The sequence below is a fragment of the Rhinoderma darwinii genome, chromosome 4, assembly GCF_050947455.1.
Source record: "Rhinoderma darwinii isolate aRhiDar2 chromosome 4, aRhiDar2.hap1, whole genome shotgun sequence".
In the NCBI taxonomy this organism is placed as follows: domain Eukaryota; kingdom Metazoa; phylum Chordata; class Amphibia; order Anura; family Rhinodermatidae; genus Rhinoderma; species Rhinoderma darwinii.
Window position 1 is genome coordinate 349,086,913 of NC_134690.1, and position 12,239 is coordinate 349,099,151.

Sequence of the window (12,239 nt, forward strand, 5' to 3'; positions counted from 1 at the left end):
ATGGCCACGTTATTCCCTAATGGCAGTGGCCTCTTTCAGCGGGATAATGCCCCTGCCACTCTGCCAAAATTGTTCAGGAATGGTTTGAGGAACATGACAAGGAGTTTAAGGTATTGGCTTGATCGCCAAAATCCCTAGATCTCTATCAGATCCAGTACCTTGGGTATGCACTGGAAATCAAGCCCGATCCATGGAGGCCCCACCTCACAACTTACAGGATTTAAAGGATCTGCTTCTAACGTCTTGATGTCAGATACCACTGGACACTTTAAGTGTTCTTATGGACTCCAAGCCCCAACGGGTCAAAGCTGTTTTGGCGGCACGAGAGGGACCTACGCAATCTTGGCAGGTGGTTTTAAATTTATGGCGAAACAGTATTAGTAGCTTATGTTATGATTGTGATACCTCTTTGTGCTGTTAAAAATGTGTGGTTTTGTGCATATACAATATATTATTATTTTCCCCATCTCATTGTGTTCCCTTCCAATGTTTCATTTACTGTAAATGTCCAGTAAGTCATCCAAGACTCTGTTCACATTTGTGTCATGGTTTCTGCTTATTACGAAACAATGACTCTTCCGACAGATCAAAACAGTCATTGACAGAGGCCCCATGACTGGGGTCCATCAGGGTTGTGTTGGAATTCTGATATTTTTGATTTATTTAGAATAATGCTATAGACTGAAAGCTTGACAAAAACTAATAAGGACCCCCCCCCCCCCCCAAGGCAGATGTGAACAGAGCCGTACTACTGGTGTCTTTCATATGAATGTTTCCATGACTGATCTTGTTCTACAACGTATAGGACTGCCATGCAGCATATAAGCGACATACAAGGCATTAGGTTATGTAGTACTATAGAAGATTCATGTTCCATGTAATGTTAGGCACACTCTACTAGACAATATTATATTAATCTGGTAATGATTACTGCTCATAGTGCCACTTATACAACCTGATCAGCTGAACATCAATGTTCTTCGTATTCATTATATTACTCATAAAATGTCAAGATAAATGTCAGCAAAAAAGTTAGATGTATTTGTGTAAAATAAACTTTATTTGATGATGTATCTTGGAAAACCTTGAATATGACAACTATGGCCTTTTTTTATGTAAACCACTGTATTTTATTTTGTTCGTTGCTAATGCTAAACCCGTTTCCTTTTTCTAGTGAACTGCCTAGACAAGCATGTCCATCAATGTCCAGAAAGAGTTGCATTAATCTGGGAAAGGGATGAGCCAGGGACTCATGTCAAAATCTCATACAGGTAGGACATTAAATATATTGGTGTTTGCTTTCTCTTTATTAGGGTATGTTCACACGGCAACGCCAATTACATCTGAAATGACGGAGCTGTTTTCAGGCGAAAACAGCTCCTGAATTTCAGACGTTTGACAAGTGCACGCGTTTTTCGCGGTGTCTTTTACGGACGTAATTGGAGCTGGTTTTCATTGGTGTCAATGGAAAACGGCTCCAATTACGTCCCAAGAAGTGACATACACTTCTTTGAGACGGGCGTCTTTTGACAGCGGCACGTAAATAAAAAGCCCGTCTACACAAAACACCGTAAGACCCATTGAATTCAATGGGCAGATGTTTTTTCGTCCGTAATTCGGGGCGTAAAACGCCTGAATTACGTCCGTAAATAGGGCGTGTGCACATAGCCTAACACCTCAAATGTGCTGTCACCTGGATATCTACAACTTGAGAATTTTATACAGAACTTGTGCATGTCCAAACTTATGCATGCACAAAGTTATATGTGAATCAACTAATAAGAATTGACCCATGGGATTTAGATCTGCTTCAATTGGGGTTGTTTTCTGCTGGAACTTTGGGGCTGATTATTGTAGCTGAACTTGGAGGATCCTCTGGTAGGTGAGGCTGGGTTCACATGTTGCGTTTTTGTTGCAGTTTTGAAATGCTGGGGAAAAAAACTGTTTACGCTGTAAACCTATAACTAGTAATTCGAAAACCAGATTACAGCTGAGACACTTTGAAAAAACACGTGGGAATTTTTTATTCAGATGCGTTTTTGAAATGGGGAAAAAATAATGCAACAAAAATGGCCAGTCCAGTCTTGCTGCAATATTTTAGTTCATACACATCTATTTGACTTAAGTATTTGTAATATGCCTTATTCACACGAACGTAAAATACGTCCGTGCTACGCGCATGATTTTCACGAGCGTGTCGTGGACCTATGTTAATGAATGGGGCCGTTCAGACTGTCAGTGAATTTCACGCAGCGTATGTGCGCTGCGTGAAACTCATGACATGTCCTATACTTGCCCGTGTTTCCTGCTGCACGCACCCATTGAAGTCAATGGGTGCGTGCAAATCGCGCTCAGCACACGGAAGCACTTCCGGGTGCCGCGCATGATGCGTGCTACAGTGGTAAGAACTATGAATGAAAACAGAAAAGCACCATGTGCTTTTCTGTTTGTAAACATAATACCAGAGTGTCATCATGATGCTGGCTGCGCAAAAATCACGCAGCCGCGCACCATATGCTGATGACACACGGACCTTTTGCGCGCGCAAAACGCAGCGTTTTTTGCGCGCGCAAAACAGACATGTCCGTGTGAATAAGGCCTTAGCTATATGTCTCAAATTTACTTACCTGACATTTTTGTTTCCTGGAATCTGTAGGCAACACACATTAGGTTAATAGTAATCCGTGGTAACACGACATAAGAGACACAATTAAGGTCTCTTATGTCAGTTTTTCGGCGCTGATTTTGACGCAGGAACCAAGTCAGAAACAGCGCAAATAAATACCCCAAATTACCCTCCCCACACACACAGTCGCGGAAAATAAAAAGCAACATTTCCTTTCTTCGAGCGGCCTCCACCTCTGACCTCCCATTGACAACTATGGGAGGCAGTAAAAACCTGCGGTGCTCATTTGGAGTGTTTTTCCAGCAGGTTTGCATTGATTCAACTGCCGCGGGGAAAAAACACAGAAAATAAAGCACCCAACAACGCTGGCAATGCAAAATCTGCCTCAAAAATCCTGAAGGAATTTTGAGACAGATTTTATCTGCCTGTCAAACTCTGTGTGAACTAGGCCATAAGTAGTTAATTAATAACAATTAAAGCTAAATACATCCCCTTTATGAACCCTCCAGCAGCGTAAAGAGGCGTATTTTATGCAGCAGTGAAAGTTTTAGGAGGAATTCCTGTGCTGCCTATGAACTCCAAGAAACCAAAATTTGAAGTAGGTACATTTCATACTTTGATTTCGTCCCATGGCAGCAACACATTGCCAAAGGCTGAACCTTCTGCAGAGACTAAATCCAGTCTGTAATGTCTGATAAATGTTGATGGAGAGGCCCAAGTTGATTTCATGCATATATGTTCTAGTCGACTACGCTATTGATTCCGTCAAAACGACAGAACCCTTGCACAACGGAGACAAACGGAAACCATTGGTACCGGATCCATCACCATTGAAATCAATGGTGATGGAAACAGAAACCTATGGTTTCCGTTTGTGTCAGTCAGGGCTCCATTCCGATGGAAAGCTCTGACGGAACCCTGAAGCAGATGTGAACATAGCCTCATAGGGCCTTTAGACATATTATTTGTGTCAGTATTTGACTTTACAGTTGAGATACAATCTTAATGCAGAAGATAATGGTCTTCGGTAGCGCCCTTATCAGAGACATCTGACAATACTTCACCCTCTGAAAGAGAAACTGTGGGAGAGGAGGCGGAGGTACTTGCAGAATCCTTATCCAGAGATTTTTTTAAAGATCTTTTTTTAGATCTGGCCTCCCGAAAAGTTTCAGACAGTTGCTGCTGAAACCAGAATAAGAAACTTCTGGCATCAAACTCAATAGAAGAATGTTCCACATCCCCACATTTAAAACGCACACACGCACGCACACACGCACACACACACACACACATATTATGGTTCCAATTATCAGGCAAAGACTGCTGACAAGAAATGCAGCCGGTATGATTTAGATTTTCTCATTCTTTTGCCTGATGCTATAGTTGGGCTGGTCATCTGAAATGACAGCACAAAGAGGTAACTGTAACAGAGAAACAATAAAATCCAGAAAGCCATTTGAGCCATTAAAAACGTAAGTTTGACATAAACAGTACGTCTCTGATTCAAAGGGTTCAGCCGTCGGAAAGACCAATGCACTTATTTTAAAACTCTCGCCCTATAAAACCGAGAAATCACACGTTGACCGCAAGATCTAGGTAGCAGAGGATTCTGACGCATGCGCAGAACATGCCTGTAGAGAGAAGGCCACGGTGCATGATTCATACGTCACTGGAAGTGATCTGGAGCTTTTAAGATAGCGGCCGCCATCTTAGTTCATCTGCAACAGCGTCCTAGTGCAAAGATAAATTGTCACCAAGCCAGGGACAGGATGGAACCTGTATACAGAACATGCAAGGGGGGGGGGGGTGAAGTACAGAGTACACTCCCTGTATACACCTGGAGGTATACAGGAAATATCCATGTGTCTCCTGCCTAGCAGAAGAGAGGAAAAATCTGCCTCTTTACTTTACTGGAGGGTTCATATAGGGGGTGTTCATCGCTTTATAGGCCATGTAAACCTGTGAAGAAGGGGCGTGGCTTGGACATGGCGCTGACCAGACGTGCTGCCTGAGAGCTCCGTTCCTGCACTTCCCTAACCCGCTCATAAGCACAGCAAAAAGCACACTTGCACTTACCTAATGGTCAGAAAATCCAAGGCCACCAGGGGAACTCCATACTGTACCAGACAGATGTCTACAGCCGGCTCCATTCAGAGATTCCTCACCGACGCTGCTGCTGGGCCGTCTCCCAAGATGGCGCCGCTGGAGGGGAAACAAGCTGGCGCCGGGACTCCACTTGCGGAGGGGACATCATCGTCGGCTGCCGCTGCAGCATCAGGTACCGACAGTATCCCCTCCTCGGCCTCTGGTTCTCTGGGGCAGTTTCCTTCCCTGCTGGCGGGGGTGGAGATTTGTTCCTCTGGGACTGTCCTGGCGCTTCCTGCTCCGTCCTGCTCACCACGTGGTGCCTGTCATGGCGCCCGGGTCTCTCCTTCTTCATCCTCTGGTGTGCTGGGGCCTGCATTACTGCCTACTGCCTCTCCCAGGGAACAGGATCCTCATCCCTCTCCCCATATCGTTGGTTCTGCTGGCATGGGGGATGATTTACAGGGCCTGAGACAACAGCTATCTGCATTGCCCACTAAACAGGACATGGAGCGTTATGTAAACCGTCTGGAGATGACCTACAAATCAGAGATACAATCTCTTACTAATAATCTCTCTCAATTGTCGGATCAAGTGCAGCGCATGGAAGGCGACATTTCCACTGTTACACAGCAGCAAGTCTCTCATGCTGACCTGACCGACTGGATCATCACTCCCAGCAGATTCGCTATTTAACCTGGCTGAGGATCATGAGAACCGGAATCGCCGTAACAATATTCGGCTTCGGGGCATCTCTGAGGATATCTCTCCGGGGCAACTCATACCCGTCTTACAGTCCCTGTTTAACTCCTTGCTGGAGCGCCCTACTGATGACCCGCTAGAGCTGGATAGAGCCCACAGGACTCTTGGCCCTCGTAACCCGGATCCTGATAGGCCTAGAGATGTGCTATGCCGTGTCCATTTTTTCTCTCTGAAGGAGCAGATCATGGGGAAGGCCCGGGATAAAGGGGAAGTTTTATTGCAAGGGGTCAAAATTCAGCTGTTATCTGATTTGTCCAGGATGACCTTGGACAAACGCCGAGTGCTTCGTCCTTTACTGCATGTTTTGAGAGAGCATGAGATCTCCTATTCCTGGGGTCACCCCTTTCAGCTGCAGGTTCGCAGGAATGGGACACTGTTGAGTGTTCGGGACCCAGGGGATGTTCCGGATTTCTGCGCTGCTCTCCGTGTGCCTAGAGTTTCCCTTCCTGATTGGCCTTATGTTCCCCTTCCACCGCAACACCCAAGACCACGCAGGCGTGGTCGCTCTCCCGCTTCTCCTATGGGACGTCCTGGTGGATGACATGCTGATCCGCTGTGATTTCGTCTAGATGTCTCCTTTGTGGATTGCGGTCGGACTGGGAATGTCAATTTAATTGTTATTGCATTTATCATATGAGACGATAGTCTGCTGTGTTCAAAGTGAAATTATCTTTATGCCCGTTCTTTTGCTATAAGTGGAGGCTGCCGGAGAACGGATAGGCCACTTGCAGGTGGTTAAGTATTGTTATTGAGTTACCAGTGATGCTTCAACATGACTGTTATGCTGTTATTTCCGTTATTGATAATTGCCTGCATGTACATTTATGTTGACAATTAATGCATTCCGGGGAGTTTTCTTTCTGTTCCTGATAATACGGCCTGTCATTGCCTAATTACCTTGGGATATTGTGCTAATTACCTTGATTTTCTTTTCTCTTATGTTATGATTCTTATTAGATGTGTGATATTTATACTGGGTTGGGGGGTGCGGGCGCTGGCTAGACCTTGTCCTGACACTTCTCCTCTTAGGGTCTCACTGGTTGTATCCGGTGTATATTGGATTGTTTCTCCTTGAGTAGATCAAGGAGTGGGTGATTGTTTCGCCCGTTTGTCTGTCTTTGTTGTCGTGTCTCCCTTCCTTGTCTGTCTTGTTCTTTTCGCCACTGCTTTAGCGCATTTCTTTGCGAGCCCCTTCGGTGGGAGGTGGTGATGGCGCAATTGAAAGTCTGTACCTTTAATGCTAGGGGGCTTAAGGTCCCAGAAAAACGCTCGCAAATTTTATATAATATGCACAAAGAGCGGGTGCATATATTGTTCCTACAGGAGACTCACTTCCAGGTGGGCCATACGCCACAGTTCACGAATCGATATTATCCGGCCTGGTTTCACAGTGCCAACCCGGAATCCAAGTCCAAGGGCGCTAGTATATGTATTCACAAGTCACACTCCCATAAAACTATTGATGTTCTTGTTGACCCGGGTGGTCGGTATGTTTTTCTCAAACTGTCCATACGGAATAAGATTTTTACTCTGGCTAATTTGTACCTCCCCAATCAGGACCAGGCTCGAGTGGGCCGATTATTTTTGAGGAAATTGGAGGAGTTCACCGAGGGCGTTTTAATCGTAGGAGGAGATTTTAACTTGACTTTCGACTCCAGGCTTGACACCTCCTCGGGCAGGTCTGCTGTTCCTAAGTCACACTTGGGGGCACGGAAGACTATGATGCATTCCATGCAATTGATTGACGTGTGGAGGATTTTGCACCCTCAGGTAAGAGAGTATACTTACTTCTCCCCACTGCACAACATGTACAGTAGGATAGACGCTTTTTTGGTTAGCCACCACTTGCTTACCTGGCATCCTACTTCTGAGGTGGGCCCTATGGTTTGGTCAGATCATGCCCCTGTGTTTCTGACCCTTACATTTACTAATTCGATGCCTAATTTCCAGTCGTGGAAACTCAATGACAATTTACTACGTGATACAGTATGCGTGTCGGCCCTTAAACACTCACTCACCGTTTTTTTTGAGGTTCATGAGCATGAATCTACTCCCTTGCCACTCCAGTGGGAGGCGCTGAAGTGTGTCATTAGAGGAGTCCTGATACAACATGGGGCACGCTTCAAGCGAGAAAAAGGGGTAGCTATTGCGCGTCTCCTTACTCAGATACGGGATCTGGAATACTGTCATAAGCGGGTTCCATCCTCACAGGTTTTTGCGGATCTTACTACAGCAAGAGAATCCTTATGTTCTCTAATAGATCAGTCACACGCGCGGTTCGGGGATTGGATGCGGAAGCACTCCTAAGAATTTGCGGACAAATGTAGCAGGTCTTTGGCATGGATATTGCATCCCCGTACACAAGCGTCATACATCCCTAAAATTACATCTCCCTCGGGTAGTGAGGTTCATGACCCGGTTGGTATTACTGATTGCTTCAGACAATATTACTAGGCTTTATATAATATCAAAGGCCAATTTCATGATATGCAGGCTGAGGCGTTACGGGATAAAATCTACCGTTATGTTCGTGATACTGCGTTGCCGTCCTTGGAGGATGGGGTGGCTTTGGGGCTCGAGGAAGATTTTTTGGAATCGGAAGTGGAGCGTGCTATTGGAGACTCCGCAGTTCCTTAACATCATACTGCCAATCCCGTAAGATACCGATGTGCTTAATTTCGGTAGATGCCGAAAAGGCTTTTGACAGAGTGCACTGGGTGTTCCTCGGCAGTGTCCTGACGCAGGTTGGCCTTGGCACCACTATGGTGGATAGAATAATGGCGTTATACCGTAGGCCTACAGCTCGAGTTCGTGTTAACGGACGCTTATCTGACTCTTTGTCTATCGCTAAAGGCACGAGACAGGGGTGCCCACTCTCGCCTCTATTGTATGTTCTGGTCATGGAACACCTGGCTGTGGCACTGCGGAGCAACCCTAATGTTAATGGTGTACGTGTTGGCTCACAACATCATAAATTGGCGCTATATGCAGATGATCTCCTTGTGTACATTACGACTCCCATGATTTCTTTGCCATCTTTGACGGAGGAGTTTGAGCGCTTTGGTCATTTAAGTAATTTTAAAGTCAATTACTGTAAATCAGAGGCCCTGAATATATCTCTGGATGCTCCTCTGGCTGCCCATCTTTCCCGTTCAAGTGGCAATCTACATCCTTAATATACTTGGGGGTGCATGTCCCCACGCAACAGTCAGACCTGTTTGCCTTGAATTACACGCCCATTCTGCAGCGTACTCTGAAGGAATTGGCGGAGTACGGCAGGAACCGTATGTCATGGTTTGGGGGTATCAACGCGGTCAAAATGGATATCTTGCCCAAATTCCTATACATCTTCCAGACCGTCCCTATTGTCGTACCATCGGGTTTTTTCCAGACCTTACACAGGGCCATTGCTAAATTTGTATGGGGCTCCTCTAAGCCTCGCATCCGTTTCGCTGTCCGTAGTCGGCCAAAAGTAGACGGGGGCGTGGGTCTTCCAGACTTTAAACAATACCATCAAGCTGCGATGATTATAAGGGTAGTGGATTGGTTCCGTTCGGAAACGGGTAAGCAATGTGTGCGCATTGAAAGAGCCATGTCTCCTCTTGCATTGTCCGCCCTGTCGTGGTTGTCTGTCCTTCAGCGACAAACGGTTTCTCTGCCTTTCCTCACACGTCAGTTTCTTGTGGTATGGGAACGGGTCTTTGGTACTGCGGGCCTTGTTCATCGCCCGGGTCCTTTGACTCCTCTCTTTGATAACCCTTCCTTCCCTCCGGCGGTGGGTGTTGATACATTTCTCTGTTGGGAGAGAAGGGAGGGTGGATATTTGGCTGAGACCCTTACTCCTGACGGTGCCATCCTCTCAATGATTCTGTCTGTGAGGCCTGCCCGGGGAGACGGTCAATCTGGTGGTCCTATTTGCAGTTGCGTTCCTATCTTTCTTCCCTGGGTGACTGTCTTGTGTTGCTACAGGATAAGACCCCTCTGGAACATTATTTGTCCTTGACTACTGCTCCTTCTCATGTGTTGTCCTATTTACATGGGGTCCTTTTGCCTAAGTATTCTTTTTCTCAATTGTCCTTCACTACTGCATGGGACGAGGAAATGGGGGTTCGACATTCTGAAGAGGAATGGGGTACTTTCTTCCTTCTTGCTCACAAGTTACCAACGTCTTGTTTTGCTCAGGAGAAGAACTATAAGATACTTACCATATGGTACCGTTGTCCTGCCTTGTTGCATAGGATATTTCCTAATGTGTCTGCTGATTGTTGGAGGTATGGGGAGGCTCCTGGAACTATGTTGCACATTTGGGGGGACTGTCCCAAGCTACATCCCTTTTGGGGGAAAATTTTTGATCTAGGTAACAAGCTTTTTCACACTGAGGTCCCGACCTCGGCTTCCATTGGACTACTTTCCATGGTTCCTGGATCACTCCCACACCTCAAAAAGGGTGTCTTTAGGCATTTTCTGACCGCGGCAAGAACGGTGATGCCTCGTCACTGGAAGTCTCATACTGCACCTTCTTTGCAGGAATGGGTAACGGAGGTGAACGGGATTATGAGGATGGAGGAGTTGCTGTCCGCTGATAGGGGCAAATCTGTGCCCTTTGTCCAAACTTGGGCAGTATGGTCTGGATTCCGGGGTGGTGCTGATCTACCTCTCTGGTTGGATGGAATATTCTGAACAAACTTATATAGCCTAACTGAGTGCGCTTTGTCTGTATGTGTTTCCCTTTGTCTTCTGGTGTCTTGTGTTTGTGTGACTACATTTAGATGTGCCAACCCTTATTTCACTGGGAGACTGGTTCCCTGACTATTGCACTGTTTTGATGTGAACATGGTACAGTTATTACCATTACATTTCTATTACTACTCAATCTTGATGGTTGGGAGGCTACCTCCTAATGATGTTCATATATTTATATACTGTTATTACAATGTGAAAGTTAATATATTGCACTGCGTGCAAAATTTTTTTGCAAAAATGTGAAATGTTTTATATACTGTGTTATATTTTCAAAATAAAAATCTTTGATAAATAAATAAACCTGTGAAGAATTTTTGTTAAAAAAAACCAAAAACAGTATAAAGCCTTATTTAATGAGCGTATTTCACGTCCGTGATACGCGCGTGAAAATCACGCATGTCGCATGGACCTATGCAAGTGAATGGGGCCTTTCAGACATTCCGTGTTTTCCACGCAGTGTGTGTCCGCTGCGTGAAACTCAATGCATGTCCTATACTTGAGCGTTTTTTGCGCATCACGCACCCATTTAAGTCAATGGGTGTGTGAAAATCACGGACAACACACAGACGCACATCCGCGTGCTGTGCGTGATTTGCGCAAAAGTTGCTCAAGAAACGAGGGGAAAAAAATAACCACCTCCATTCGATATTGTAAACGTCAAAACCACGTGACATAAGGATGCAATACGCGCAAAAAAAACGCAGACACGCACCAAACACTGAAGACACACGAACTGCAACGCGTGCAAAACGCTGCATTTTTTACACGCGCAAAACTCACACGTTCGTGTAAATAAGGCCTTAGAATGCTTTGTGCAACTTTGTGATTTCTTTTTATTAAAAATAATTGTAACTTTTTCAGATACAGCTTCTATGTATACTGGATACATCGAAGATGTATCGTGCGCTGAAACCTGAATCCGTCATGTCTGCGGGACTGGTGGCTTCGGTGACAGCGGGTCTCTGACGTGCAGGATCCACCTATTATCAATCACATCTAAGTTCATAGATGTAAATAGCCTTTAAGGGTATGTTCACACAGCTTATTTTAGGCCGTTTTTCGGGCCATAAACGCCCAAAAAATCGGAAGCAGAACGCCTCCAAACATCTGCCCATTGATTTCAATGGGAAAAACAGAGTTCTGTTCCGACGGGCCGTTTTACGGGGCCGTTTTGAAAAACGAAAAAGAAGTGCATGTCACTTCTTGGGACGTTTTTGGAGCCGTTTTTTCATAGACCAAAAACGTCCGTAAAAAACGCTGCGAAAAATGCGAGTGGCTTAAAAAAACATCTGAAAATCAGACGTTTTTGGTTAAGCGTGTGAAAATACCCTTATTGTTAGTAACTCCTTAATTTTGACTCTTCTGTCATATCCAAATGGGTTACTATTAACCCAATGTGTGCTGCAGTAGGACATACATAAAGATTTGTTAGTCAACATTTATAAACTTACTTTTAGTGTTTATAATAAAATAATTCCCACATTTTAAAGTTTTAATAAAACATGAAAAATCGTATCTTATACAGAACAGTATGCTTTTCCTCTTATTCATGATATATCTAATACTATACTTTACAGCTTTACTTAGTGTATGCCAGGAAAAGGCTTCCAATAAAACTACAACTTGGTGTCACCTTATTCTAATAATGGTTATAAACCCTGTGTTATGGAATGTCATTGAAAAATGTAGTTTAGTTGCAATAAATATGACTCGCATTGAAAATGAGTAAGCATGAGCTCTAGATATAGATTTTATATATATTATTATTATTACGTGAAATGTGCTTTCTGGAAAAATTATCTTCAGGATGAATTGACCAGCATGACTGTTATCAATAGAATACAGATCCATATTAGTGGGAAATTGAGCAGACGCAGCACTGGGTGGAGGTTTGTTACAGCATGAAGTGTGGTCAGCAAAGAGAAGTAATGGAACTCAGGGGAGGAAAATCAGCAAAATGCAGACTATAAGCCTTTTTAAGCATCTAAGAGGAACAGTGCCAGAAAGCAGGAAACCCTTTCAT

General features: G+C 44.7%; 1 protein-coding gene across 2 annotated transcripts in view; it reads left to right on the forward strand.

Annotated features, from left to right (window-relative positions):
* Positions 1-12,239, forward strand: part of ACSS1 (acyl-CoA synthetase short chain family member 1) — a 94,052-nt gene that overhangs the window by 9,725 nt on the left and 72,088 nt on the right. For both annotated transcript variants that reach the window (XM_075862931.1, XM_075862932.1), the window contains exon 3: positions 1,175-1,271. In XM_075862931.1, the coding sequence (XP_075719046.1) occupies positions 1,175-1,271 (97 nt within the window). The remainder of the gene's footprint in view (positions 1-1,174; positions 1,272-12,239) is intronic.